Source organism: Lithobates pipiens, unplaced genomic scaffold, assembly GCF_037356315.1.
Source record: "Lithobates pipiens isolate NorthernLeopardFrog02 unplaced genomic scaffold, aLitPip1_a1.2 Scaffold_74, whole genome shotgun sequence".
NCBI classification, from domain to species: Eukaryota; Metazoa; Chordata; class Amphibia; order Anura; family Ranidae; genus Lithobates; species Lithobates pipiens.
Genome location: NW_027507897.1, coordinates 1,005,982 through 1,020,647, shown reverse-complemented (window position 1 = coordinate 1,020,647; position 14,666 = coordinate 1,005,982). Strand labels below are relative to the sequence as shown.

Below are 14,666 nucleotides of genomic sequence, written 5' to 3'. Positions count from 1 at the left end.
TAACCTCCACAATGTGGGGTGAGATTGGCGCGTTTTCGAGTTGATGGTAATACTAATAGGAGCGTGATCCGACCAGGTGGTAGTGTGAATCACCGAGGCTGATACTTTTGAAAGCAGAAATTTATCTGATAGAAATAAATCTATACGCGAGTAGGTGTTATGACGCGGTGAAAGAAACGTATAGTCACGTTCAGTCGCATGACAACACCTTCACACGTCAAACAAATCATTAGCTTGAAGAAAGCCCTCTAGTGGCGAGGTAAGTCTCTTACAACCTGCTGTAGAGTCCATGAGGTAATTAGGGACGAGATTAAAGTCTCCACACCAGAGGACGTGCCCCTGTTGGAGAGATTGGACTTTCTTCCATAGGGATTTAATAAATTGCATTTGGCGAAGGTTGGGGGCATATAGGGACACTAGAGTATATTTCGTGTTGTTGATCTTACATAGCAGGATAATGTATCGGCCCTCATCGTCCGTGATGCATTGTTGGAGATGAAAGTCAACAGTGTCCCTTACAGCAATGAGAACACCTCTTTGCTTTTTCGTGAAGGAAGATTTGAAGACATGAGGAAACAACTTATGCTGGCAAGTAGGTGGAGAATCTTTGGTGAAATGTGTTTCTTGAACACAGAGCACATCACTCTTGAGTGACATGGCCGTTTTCCATAAGGATGCCCGTTTAGCCGGATGATTTAAACCCTTAGCATTCAGGGATAGGAAGGTGAACGACATGGTGGTAAGTGATCGTGAGTGAAAAGTAGTTGCACTTACAGTTTGGAGATGTCTAGTCCAACGACCGCTGATTATTATTGTACCTTAATCGCACAGGAGGTTGCGGTGGTTAATCCGTTGCGAGGATTACGGTGGGAGTAGTAGTAATCGGGTAAGCGATAATTGAGGTGTGGAGCGGTCTCGGTCAATCACGTTGCTTCAAGAGTTGGTATACCGGATATTCAGGAATACTAACGTGAGCTGAAAACAAAAACACACAAAAAAGAAAAGAAAAAAAAAGAAACAGAACAGCAAAAATTCAGCTTGTCGAGATGCAGCTAACAGTGGCTGGGCGGTTTTGCACAACAGATCAGCTAACACCCGCCTCGAACGGGAGCTGACTAACTGGGGGGTAGAGTCAAGGTTCAAGTAGAAGCGAGCCTGGGGCCGGCCCGGATTAAACATTGTAGCTCATACTGAAACGGGCAAGAGAGCTCACTTTGGTTTGAGTGGAAGACGTTCCCTCTGACGGCCATGGGGAGGGGAGGCCTGTTTGTTAGGGCCTGGCTGGTTATTCTGAGTTAATTCCTGGTGGATACCCCAGGAGTTGAGCAGTTTCAGTCCTCCTTCCAGGGTAGATATCGTGTGAGGGATGCCGTTGTAAGTTACCAGAATGGTAGCCGGGTGGCGCCATTTGTACAGCACTTTGTGGTTAGTGAGGGCTTTTGTAATTGGTTTCAATTGCCTCCGCAACTGAAGTGTATATTGTGATAAGTCGGCAAACAACTGGATGTCTGCATAGGGTGCAGGGAAAGTGACCAGAGCCCTGGCCTTGGATAGTATCTGCTCTTTCGCCTGAAAGAAGTGGATTCTCAGAAGGACATCGCGCGGTACTGATTCCGCTAGGTGCTTTGGCTTGGGGATTCTGTGGATGCGGTCTATTGTCAGCTCTATGGGGGAGAGTTCAGGTAGCATGACAGCAAACATGGTGCTAGCAAACTTGTGAAGGTCCGCGGGGGGCACCGTTTCTGGTATACCGCGAATTTTCACATTATTGCGGCGAGAGCGGTCCTCGAGGTCCGCTAATTTATGTTTGATCCATTCTGTGTCCTCCTTTTGTGCCATGCACGAGTCCACTAAATCATTTACAGTCTCTGTACATTCCTCCATTTTGTCCTCCATGTACTGTACCCTGTCACCCATGTGTCTCATTTCTGCTGAAAAATTGTGAATCAGTGATGACAAGTTAGACATAAGGGATGACTGGAGGGATAATAGCATGTCTTTCATGGTTGAATCCAATACTGGCTGGCCCGATGTGGGAAATGCCGCTATGGAGGACTGAAGTGATGCTATTGCATTGGTATTGTGGAGATTTGTAACTCACTGTGGCTCCGGCCTGGTAAGCTGTATCCAGGTGCATCCGCGCCTTGGCTGGGCTCTGGGAGTTCGGTGTAGGTGGAGGTGAATCCGCCCGGGGTGAGGATGGATGGTCACTCGTTATTTCTCCCGGGTCTCCGTCAGGTAGGTCTGTATAGGCCGTTGAGCTCCGCGTTGCTGCTCCGGCGGCGCCATCTTGCCTGGGCCCTCCACGCTGAAAGGAGAGGGCTGTCAGCTTTTGGACGTTTCGTTCGTCTTTACGCTTGCGGGAGGACATGCCTGAGGGACGTGCGGATCTCCCGGTGGTCGGTGATCGGTTCGGCGGATGAAATCTTGCCCGTTATGCTGTGGATGTCCGGTCGGCTAGCGGGAGCCTCAAGCGCAAGCGTCCATCCGGATTGCGCGCAAACCACGCCCCCTAATTTTAGATTTTTGAGATCCAGAATGTCCATTTGGATTTAACCAAACCCCAACCTCTGCTCTTACATAGGGGCCATCATGAACACCTTTTGCCAAAAGATGGTCCAATGCTTGAGAGAAAGATTTCTTTTTCTCTGGATCCTTAGTAACGCATGATCTGAGAAAACGAGGAGACACTTGGAACTCCAGTCTGTACCTTGGAGCTATTGAGGAAGTCCCCTATTCGTCTTGACACTCCTTTTTGCCAGATCCCTGAGAACTCCAGAAGAATTCTCCCTATTGAGCAAATGGGGGCACCTCCTCATAAGTTGCTACAGTATCTTATAGACTTCCTCCCCCCAAGACCTCTTTTGTCCCTGGGGTTAACCCAGAGGATTAACCTTTGAACCTGGCGGCGGAAGCCGTCGTGACTGCCTGGAGGCTGATGCTCCTGGCACAGAAGAATGAGCTTTGAAATAAAAATATATTTACTCCTTCACTTAAAAATGGCAAAAGGGGTATCTTTCTTTTACTAGAAATTCTTTGGATATATTATCCAAAATATCCCCAGATAGCCGTTTAACTGCAAAAAGGACTAGCCAGGAGCTTCTTGCATGACGCTTAGCGAAGGGCTTTAGCGAACCCAAACACTCAGTTAAGGGTACATAAATGTGGAGCGGATCATTCAGGAAGAAATTGTACCATCAATCTTACAGAATGTGAAAGCCGACTCTTACGCATTTGACACCTCAGAAGAGAAGTCATCAGCCTCATCATGGTCCCCTGAGGGAAATCATCTTCTCCTGCCCCTAGTTCCTCAGTTTGAGGGTCTTAGGAAATTGGAAGAGAACCTGTTGCATTGTGACCAAACTGGGATGCAATTAAAGTCGCTAATTTTTTTTTTTTAAACCTACCATGGAGGGAAAAAAGTAAAATTAACAGAAGCTGCAGTGTTGAAAACAGTTGCAAAAATTTCATGGCCTCGATCTCACTCTGACCAGCCATCCCCTCTATGGGGAGGATGCCATTTGTAGAGTAGGCTTTCCAGAGCTTGAGGGAAACCCTTTTAGCTACTTTTTTGGGGGTGTTTAAACCCACCCCCTTCTGAATATAGGCCGATGCATAAAGCAGAGGTACTACAAGAAGAAATCGCATCCATTGCTTGAGCATTAGTCAGCCACTGCCGCTGCTATTAAAGGGCAGCACAGTGGTGTAGTGGTTAGCACTCTCACCTGGCAGTAAGAAGGGTCGCTGGTTCGTATCCCAACCACGACACTACCTGCCTGGAGTTTGCATGTTCTCCCAGTGCCTGCGTGGGTTTCCTCCGGGTACTCTGGTTTCCTCCCACAATCCAAAGACATGCAGATAGGTTAACTGGCTTCTGTCCAAAATTGGCCCTAGTATATGAATGGGGACCTTAGATTGTGGGCTCCTTGAGGGTAGGGACAGACATGAGTGTGCAATGTACAGGGATAGGGACAATTGTAGACACTCACTCAGGTTGAACTGGATGGGCTGGTGTCATTATTCAACTTAACCAACTATTAATGCTCAGCCTGATGCAATAGTAAATGTGTCAAAAGGAATGCTTGTGTCACCAAAACCTCTTGTCCCTCCGCAGCATGCAGCAAGGAGGAAAAAATGGCGAAGAGGGAACCTGGAAGCTGCGGAGTAGGGCGGCGCACCGTTCGTTCTGTTTTTGGTTTTTCTCCTGGTGGGAGAAAACGGCACAGTTGAGGGGCGTCTAGTGGGGAGGAAAACCCCCCCAGACTTACCGGAGGTCTGATGCTGGCTGGAGTAAAGGAAGCTGCTGTACCGTGAGCTCTCAGAGGGAGCGAGAGAAGGTATGTGCTCTATACAGCCCCCAGTGGTGACACAGACATGACAACATTCACTAAATTAAAAGGAGACATTCATAAGAAAAGTCAAAAATTTCTTAGAAAACGCCACTTACTTTTCCCGCCGCAGGATTTTCCGTGGTAAAACCAGCAGACCTAATCTTTACCCATCACGGTGGGTTCCGTTAACAAACCTTCAGGAGCTGGGGACCCTTGGGGAAACCCACAATCCTGGACCTGTAAAAGCACCCCGCCAGTAAAACTTTATAGCCTTAATACCAAAAGTACTGGATCCCAGGGGCCAGCTCTCTAAAAAGAGAAGCGTTTACAGGCAAAACCTAATTTCTTCAGACACGAGGCCCGGGTACCATTCAATTCGGCCAAAAAGACACTTTGAATGGATCTGGCTGCATAGCTAACCCCAGCAAGGATTGCTCCAATGGAGCTCAGCACAGCACATCTTTGCTCGTGACAAACACCTTAGACATTGGCGAAAAAACAGACATACTGCCAATAGTGGAAGGGGTTATATAGGGAGGCAACTTCCTGTTTAGGGTGTGCCAGTGTCCAGCACCTTAAGGTGGATTATAGCCCACATAGTAATTACCATGGCGCTGTATCCCGTGATGTACGTTTAAAGAAAATCCCTGCATCTACAGACATCCACAATCTAACACTAACCTATCTAGCTCTGTAAAGAAGAAATAAGTATACATACCTTTTCTGCAGCTGATCTGACCCGATCCCACACTGATCTGTTATCCGCGGCTGCTCTGTGTGGGTGGGTACAGAGGACACATCTGACAACAGAAGCTGCATAGTAAGTCTTTTGGTGATGTCACTCCCCATTAATTTCACAGCCGTTGTCGGCTGTGTCCTCTGCAGAGCTTCCGCTGCTGGATCGGCTTCAGAAAAGGTATTTATAGGGATTTCTTCTTTACAGGGCTAGATAGGTCAGTGTTATAATATGGATGTCTGTAGATGCAGAGACCCTCCTATCCTTTACAGCCAAGGAAGCTGCTTCAGTTTGATCTGCAACTGCCATGATGCTGCACATGTGATCATTTATGACACCAGACATTTGATGGTTTGACAGTTTGGTTCAGGACACAAGCAAATGTGACAGCAATCCCGGCATTCCAGGAATGTAACTTTTTTTGAAACCATTAAATCAGTGGGTTTAGCTCCGCTTTATGATTTAGACCCCTTTCACACTGGGGCGGTCCGGGCGTTAGTGGTAAAGCACTGCTGTTATAGTGGCGCTTTTAATCCCCGCTAGCGGCCGAAGAGAAGGGGAATAGCGCCCGTGTTGCTGCGCTGGCGATACGATTTGCAAGCGTTTCGGCAGCACTGCCTATTCATTTCAATGGACAGGGACATTTTTTCCCATCCTGCAAGTGTGCTGCCCAGTGTGGAACCACACTGGGGTGGCTTGACAGGCACTTTTCAGGCGCTATTTTAGTGCTAAAATGCCTGAAAAGTGCCCCAGTGTGAAAGGGGTCTTACTGCTGTTTATTATTTTTTATCAAGCTGTTATAGCTAATATTCCGTTGTATTAAACCATTTTACACTAAGTTCCGGTTCACACTGGGGAGATCCGTCAGGCAACTTAGCTGCCTGACAAGTCGCCCTCCATGCAGTGCAATGGAACCGTTCTAATGGGAGCGACTCCAGTTGCCTCGACTTAGAAAAATGTTCCTGTACTACTTGGGGGTAACTTTGGAGCGGCTTGCATTGACTTCTATTAAAGAGGTCACAATGTGTAGGGCGCCTACAGAGTTGAACCACTTTGAAGCCACCCCAGTGTGAACTGGTGTGTCGAGAAAGGTCCCCCATCGGATAATGCCCGTCCTGTACGACGCAGGCGCAGTACGGAGCTCAACAGAGCAGCCAAAAATCTCTGAATGTGAACAGCTGTTGATCAGCTGTACACGGCGACTGCGCAATCAAGACGTCATTGTGCCACACACTCCCGATGCTAATGCAACTCTGCAAGGGGCGGATGCATACAGAAGAGGCTGCATGATAGGCAGAGCTCATACGATGGGGGTGGATTTCTCAAAGGGGCGGATGCATTATTGGGAATCGTGTAAGGGGTGGATGCCAAACATCAAAATCAGCACTGATACTGTGGCAAATTGCATGTGTTAGGTAGTTAAATAGGTCCTGCAAACCCGCCCACCAACATTGTAAAACCCACCCTTCAGTTGTGTAAACACGCCCCGCAAAGACGTGTAGTTTATTGAGAAAACCACCCCCAACGTATCAGTTCTACCCATCATTGTAAAAGACGGCCTCTTCCGTAGGCATCCACCCCTTACACGCTTATCAATAATACATCTGCCCCTTTGAGAAATCCACCCCCATCATATGAGCTCTGCCCATCATACACCCTCTTCTGTATGCATCCGCCTCTTGCGAGTTCAATGAATAATACACCCGTCCCTTGTAAAGAGCATTGGGAGCATGTGGCACAATGTAGTCTCAATAGTGTAGGTGCTGTGTATAGCTGATCAACAGCTGCTCATGTTCGGAGACTTTCGGCGCCTCCTTTGTCCTCTATACTGTGCAAGAGCTGCACCTGTGCAGTACAGGGCGGGCATTATCCGACGGGGGACCTTTCTCGTCAGAACACTGGCACTACCATTTCCATTATTTACTTTAGGTATCATTTTACTGATAACAACTTTGTATCTTTACAGCAGGATGAACCCTCGCTAAAACCTATGAGCACTACATATGGAAAACGTAATGACATTCTGAACAGTAGTAACTATACAAGAGCTATACCTGTTTTATTGTGAAACATCCACAAACTAAGAACAAGGTCATATAAAGAGAGGAACTTACCCTGAAATATTCAAGCAGTCCTCGGCAAGTAACCTTTGCACCATTTATCTCTTTCTCCATAAGGCTACCAGGTTCAAGGATAAGTGGCACCAGAGCACTCAGCTGCTCTGTAAACTCAGGAGCAATGTCTATGGAAAACAAAAGACAAATCATATAAATAGTTGGCGTGCATGTAAAGGCAAAAACTTTTTGTTTTGGTTTGTGGACAGAGAAGGGTTAGACCCTCTCAAGTTTTATTGTAGTTTATCAGCCTTCTGGGGAAGATTCACGGCCGCCTGAAGCCTCGCTTCTCTCCCCCTCCTCTCTGTAGCGGCACCGGCATTGCAAGTGTTGGCGCCTGGCAGCACTGCGCGTTCTGAATGGTCGGGCAATCATCTGGGACCTGTAATGTGTCCCATAACATTGCAGGGAGGGAGGAAAAGGTGAAATTCCTTCCAATGCCATTAGAGAAAGTGGGAGCTGGGTATCTGTGAAAACTAGGTACCCTCCCCCAAAAACTTACATGCCAAATGTGGCATGTTAGGGGGTCACGAGTACTTAAAGCGGAAGTTCAATTTTTGGGTGGAACTCCACTTTAAGCTGGCCACACATGGATCAAAATTCATCTAGTTCCTGCTGAGCCAGACAATTTCATTTCATCTATGGCCATTCCTGTTCATGAGAAGTTGATCTATTGATCAACTTCTCATGAACAATCCTACTGGAAAAAATAGGATTTTTGTACTCACCTTAAAATCCTTTTCTCTGTAATTCAACGACCGACACAGCTCCTCTCTGTAACTAAATGGGTTTGTTAGCCTGCCACTAGGAGAACTAGGCAAAATTGTAACACAATAGACAGAAATGTCAGTACCACCCAGGGGGCGGACCCTGTGCCAACAACCCTCCCTGCTGCCCCAGCAGACTCAGTACATCAACAAGCAGTATAAACGTAGAGAAAAGGAGGGGTGGGTGCTGTGTCGGTCGGTGAATTACAGAGAAAAGGATTTTACGCTGAATACAAAAATCCTATTTTCTCTTATATTCACCGACCGACACAGCTCCTCTCTGTAACTAAATGGGACGTCCCCAAGCAGTGCCAAATGAGGGGTGGGAAAAAAACAGCATAAAAACTTCATCCACCATGGCAAGTGGGAACTAGTGAAACTAAACCCACAAAAAACAGCAGTGTACGGAAAAACACACCGCCGCCATATAACCGGGTATTCTCAACAGGAGAGATCCCCAACACTGCAACTTTTTTGCGGAAGTAATGCAACAGTGCATTAATAAACAGTACTGTGTTTTTATCGAAAAACCAGGAAAAAATCTCAAGTGCAACTACACGGCCGCCTGCAAAACCTTGCGGCCAAAACAGGCATTAGCCGATGCACTGACGTCTACCTTGTAGAACTTAGTAAACGTATGGACAGACGACCAGGTCGCCGCCTTACACACCTGGGCGACCGACGCTTGGTGTCGGAAGGCCCAAGATGTTCTGATTGCCCTTGTAGAGTGGGCTGTGACCGAAAAGGGGGGCACCTGTCCCTTCAAGGCGTAGGCTTGTACTACAATTTGTCTGATCCACCTAGAAATGGTGGCAGACGAGACCGCCATACCCTTCTTTGGACCAGCCACCGAAACAAACAGCAAGTCTGACTTCCGAAAGGGAGCTGTGGCAGACAAATACACTTTAAGAGCCCTAACCACGTCGAGAGCGAGAAGGGCCACCTCTTTGGGGTGCTTTGGCTTAGGACACAACGATGGTAATACAATGCCCTCATTGATGTGAAAGGCCGAGACCACCTAAGGTAGAAAGGACGGTTGCGGACGCAACACCACCTTATCCCTGTGGATGACCAAATAAGGAGACTTGCAGGACAAGGCCGCCAATTCTGAAACCCTCCTGGATGATGTTATGGCCACTAGAAAAACCACCTTCTGTGAAAGGGTCAACAAGGGAATCTCCCTGATATTCTCAAATGGCGGTGTTTGAAGCGCCGACAACACCAGGTTTAAATCCCACGGGGGTAACGTTGGACGCATCGGAGGGACTACATGTTGTACCCCCTGAACAAAGGTGGTCACTAATGAGTGAGACTCCAGGGGTCGCTGAAAAAAAAAGACAGCCAGAGCTGAAATTTGCCCCGTAATGGTACGCAACGCCAACTTCTGGTCTACACCTTGCTGGAGAAACAGCAGGATCCTGGATATAGAAAAGGAGCGCGGATGTCCCCCTTTCTCCTCACACATGGAGATATAGGCCTTCCAGGTACGATGATATATCTTCCGTGAAGATTTCCGCGCCCTCAACATAGTTGGGATCACAGAGTCCGACAGACCCCGGTTCCTCAGCACCAGGGTCTCAATAGCCATGCCGTTAAAACCAGCGATGGTAAAGCAGGATGAAAGATTGGACCATGAGATAGGAGGTCCTCTCGCAGCAGCAGCCGCCACTGAGCGTCTGCCACCAGACGTACCAGGGCCGCTGAGGCCAATCTGGGGCCACCAGGATTACTGGGATCCCCTCGGCTTCCACTCTGCGCAGCAGGCGTGGCAACAGTTATAGCGGATGAAAGGCGTAGATCAGCTGGTACTGATCCCACGGAGCCACCAGCGTGTCTGACGCGGCTGCCCACGGATCTCTTGTCCTGGACACGAATCTCGGCACCTTCCGATTGAGGCGGGATGCCAATAGATCCACATCTGGTGTGCCCCATTTCAGGCACAACCGCCTGAATATCTCCGGATGCAATACCCATTCTCCTGGGTCCAGCATCTGTTGACTCAGATAGTCAGCCTGCCAATTTTCCACCCCCAGGATGTAAATGGCTGACTGTATCCTGTTCGAACGCCCCTGAAGACACATTGACCATGTGTGGAGACACAGCCTGATCGCTCTCAATTGGAGCAGATTGATCGTAAACTTTGATTATTCTGCCGACCAGAGGCCCTGAACTGACTGAATCCCCATCACTCCACCCCAGCCAGATAGACTGGCGTCCGTAGTGATCACCGTCCATTTCAGAGGAAAGAACGATTTTCCGGACTGAATCACCGGGGACCTCAACCACCAGATCAGGGAGTCCCTGACTGGCTGACTCACCTGGATCTGCCAATCCAGGGACAACGGAGATTTGTCCCATTTTGTCAAGATCTCCTTCTGCAGGACTCTGTTGTGGAACTGGGCATAAGGTACTGCCTCGAAGGAGGCTACCATGAGCCCCAGTACTCGCATGCAAAAGCAGAGCGATGACCACTTGCAGCTCATCAGAAGTTTGACCGCAGATCTGAGAGTCTGCAATTTGTCTGAAGGGAGAAAGACCCTCGCTTCCCTGGAGCCCAATAGTAAACCTAGGTACTCCAGATGCTGGGTCGGTACAATCACCAACTTCTTTAGGTTCAACAGCCACCCAAATTCTCGCAGAGTCTGCATGGTGATCACCACATCCCCCTCTAATTCTGAAGTGGAAGATGCTCTCAGGGAGGAGATCGTCCAGGTAACCCATGATCGCGATCCCGCGTTGTCGCAACAACGCCAACACTGGAGCAAGTACTTTGGTAAAGACTCAGGGGGCTGATGCCAGGCCAAAAGGGAGAACCACAAATTGGTAGTGGGCTTCCCCGACTGTCAAACGCAGACATTTTTGATGCCGAAGTCATATGGGTATGTGCAGGTTCGCATCCTGGATGTCCAAGGACGCCAGGGAGTCCCCTTGATGGAGTGCAGTGACTACTGAGTGAACTGATTCCATTCGAAACCTCTGCACTATTACAAAGTGTTTGAGGGCTTTTAAGTCCAAGATCGGACGTACCCCTTCCTTCTTGGGAACCATAAACAGATTTGAGTAGAACCCCTGGAAGCGTTCTGATTCCGGAACTGGTACAATCACCCCCTGATACAGCAAGTCCCTCACCGCACCTAACAGGGCCCCCCGGCGAACCGGGTATGCTGGAGGGGAAGAATCTGTTCGGCGGCCAAGAGAGGAACTCTATCTGGTAGCCTGTGGAAATCAGGTCGCAGACCCATTTGTCGGATCACTGGGAGGTCCACCGGGCTGCAAACTTAACCTAGATACTGGGGGGTCCACGACCGGAGGAGCCGACCACTTCTTGAGAAGGCTTTCCTCAAAGGGGTAGCGCACCGCCATGTTTTTGGGGACCGAAAAGGTCCTTTGCGGCCGACCCCATTCCCTGTAGATGATCTTGTCAAAATAAGTCAAATACGGGAACACCTTAGATGAACGTGCTGGCTTGCGGGACCCAAAAGGGACAGATACATCAGCAGAGGGATCCGCTGGCACCTGGATCTTCAGGGTATCACGCACAGCTGTGATAAGTGCTCCAACCAGCACCTTGTCGCGCCCGGACGGGGAATCATCCTCGCTGTCTGAATGGTCCTGGTCAGCTTCGTCTGATATGTCAGGGCAGGGGTCACCAGCCGCAGCAGGGCCCGAGTCTGCATCAGAGCTCTCCCCAGATGACGGGGGGTGGGCAAGGGCCTTTTTAGCGTACCTTTCCTTCCACGCACCACCTCTATTTTACCAACAAATGAGTTAAGGACTGCCGTCAGGGTGTCCATGGGCACAGCGCCATCCGCAGGTGACCCGGTTGCAAAAGCCTGGATTTTGGGGGAAAACACCAGTTTCTGAAGCCATGCTGACCCTACCCTGCCTGCCACCTGACTTAGGACAGTGAAGGTTTCACCTTCCTGCTGCCGCCTGGAGGGGGGGTGGGGGGTTCCTAGTGCTGACTCACCACCCTGAGGCATTCTGTGATGGTTACTAGTCGTGCCTGTAGTCCCCAGGAGGTTACCCAGTTGCAGAGTGAAGAAACGGTGTCGGCGGAAGTTGTAGAAAAGAGCGGTGAAACGATCTGCAGAGCTTGCACCAGCGTTCAGGGAATGGCCATCCAGCATCCTGTATACACAGTGGACACAGGAAACAGCATGCGATAGCATGCTGTCACAAGAGAACTGTGGTGAAAAGAGCACTCGAGCTTCAAAAAAAATGGCCGCCAATGCAACTAATAGGAAAATCCCATAGAAAATGGCTGCTGAGGCTCACAAGGGGAACCTGCTCGGCCCTCAGCCAAAATGGCCGCCGGACAGAGCCATGCGGGGACAGGAAAAATCCCAGAACAGCGCTGCCTTCAACTAGCAAAAATACCTCCACAGACCCTTTTAGGACCCTCCACACCGGGACCAGGACCATCGCTAGCCACACAGACCCCCTTGGGGGGGGGGGGGGGGGGGGGGGATAGGGACATGGGAGAGAAGAGAAGGAGGTGAGGTGGCCCCCGAATCAACCTCCCAGGGAATGCCCAGCTGCTGTAAGAGCCGTACTTACCAGTCCAGAAGAGCTGGGAGACATTCCATCACAGACCCACTCCTGCGCAGTTACAGGGTGGCTGCTGGCCCGGTATACTGTGATCCAGACATCAGTAGCCCGGTCATATGTATACCCCGGAGCATTGAAGCTCACGACCACCTCTGGAGCTGGGGTATGTCGTGGCCTGCCGAGCCAAAGCTGCGACCTGCACACGCTCGATGGCCAGACTGGGGGGACTACAAGGATAACTCAACCAGCCTGTCACCCAGCCGGCAGTTGATAGAAGATCCCAGGATCTTTCATCTTGCGCAAAAGTATAAATCCTGCATCAAAAAAATGGACCAAAGGGCCTGCAGGGTTCCTAGGTCATTCTCCTTCACTAGGCAAAATAAAACTGAATCTGCTGGGGCAGCAGGGAGGGTTGTTAGCACAGGGTCCACCCCCTGGGCGATACTGACATTTCTGTGTATTGTGTTACAATTTTGCCTAGTTCTCCTAGTGGCAGGCTAACAAACCCATTTAGTTACAGAGAGGAGCTGTGTCAGTCGGTGAATATAAGAGAAATTCCATTCAATCAGCACTGCAGTGCTGATCAGTGTATTAGGTTGCAGTGCTGATCAATGTATTCTGACGGTGGGGGACGGGAATACAATGACATAGCAGAGAGGATACCTGCATTCACATTGAATGTGTGGATGGGAGAACTGGGTCAGTATTTTTGTTCAACCCGATGACTGATCGCAAAAAAAAAACCAAAAAAACCTGACCAGTGTATGGCCCACGTGTAGGCAAATACTGCAGCTGCTGACTTTTAAAATAAGGACACTTACCCGCCCAGTGCGCCCGCGATGTCGGCACCCAAAGCCGATCTCTCGATTGGCTCTCGGGTGCTGCCGCCGCCATCTTCGGTGTGGGAATCAGGAAGTGAAGCCTTGCAGCTTCACTTCCCGGTTCCCTACTGCGCATGCACGAGTCACGCTGCGCAATAAGGATGGTCCCCACTGTCTCTGGGATCCGTGTGTTTCCCAACAGACAGCGGGGGACCCGCAGGAAGAGGCGTAAGTACCCGCAGAATCTGCGGCTATCTATGCCGGAAGTGGGTGCAAATACCTGTACTATACAGGTATCTGCACCCCCCTCCCCCTGAAAGGTGCCAATTGTGGCACCGGAGGGGGGGAAGGTTCCAATGAGCGGAAGTTCCACTTTAGGTTGGAGCTCCGCTTTAAGAGTAGAAGTTAGTCATCGGGATAAGCAGAGTTCAGTAGGATGAAACCCCTACTGCATTCCTGTAAATGCTTCCCATGTAAATTAAAAGCATTTACATATATAAATTGTGAATGTACCATAAAAATTGTCTTCTGAAATAAGGTGCTTTAATATCTGCATCCCATTTCAAAACATTGCAACTCAAAAGGTTTGCTGCTAACACTTGTCACGTTTGTAAACCCTCAATGCCTACTTTATTAGCTGCGCCTGGTCCTTAAAGTATAACTAAAGGCAAAATATTTTTTAAGTTTTGAATAGTGTGTAGAGGAACTGGAACGCTTGTCAGTTTTTATTGCCGTCTGTGCCCCCGTTGAGGAGATTCACCCTCTCTATTCGTCCCGTTTACTTTTATCATTGAACGCGAAAGAAAATCCTAATTCATGGGTTGCCACCAGAAAAGTAAGAGTTGGGAAATCTTCCAATGGGGACACCAGTTCTGGTGACCCGAGGGTCCCCAAAGAATTCCCTTAATTTGCAGGGATTTTCTTTCACTTCCTGTCTGGCTATTGGACAGAAAGTGAAGGGAAATCTCCGCAATGGGACATAGATGGTGTGAAAAAAAAAATCTTGTTGATAGTTTTGCCTATAGTACTACTTTGAAGCAAATAGACAAACCGCACATCATGTGGATGATATTGAAAAAAAAATGTGTGTGTATATTATATATGAGAAAACATATTCAATAGGCTCATCTACTGTGCAACCAAGCATTAGGACAAGATGCATGATCTAACTAACTGTGACCAAGGAATGGCTGTTGATACCAGGCTAGGCACTTAAAATAGCTCAGAAACTGCAAAATTTCCTGGAATGCTTATGCATTACCATCTTTAAAATGTACAAAAAATTATGTGAGAGGAGAAACATCCAGTGAGTAGTATTTTTATGAATGAAAACACTTTGTTAATGA

General features: G+C 48.8%; 1 protein-coding gene across 1 annotated transcript in view; it reads right to left on the bottom strand.

Annotated features, from left to right (window-relative positions):
* LOC143959421 (atlastin-3-like) overlaps window positions 1-14,666 on the bottom strand; it is a 107,429-nt gene that overhangs the window by 27,354 nt on the left and 65,409 nt on the right. The window contains exon 9 of the mRNA XM_077468071.1: window positions 7,182-7,309. Within this exon, the coding sequence (XP_077324197.1) occupies window positions 7,182-7,309 (128 nt within the window). The remainder of the gene's footprint in view (window positions 1-7,181; window positions 7,310-14,666) is intronic.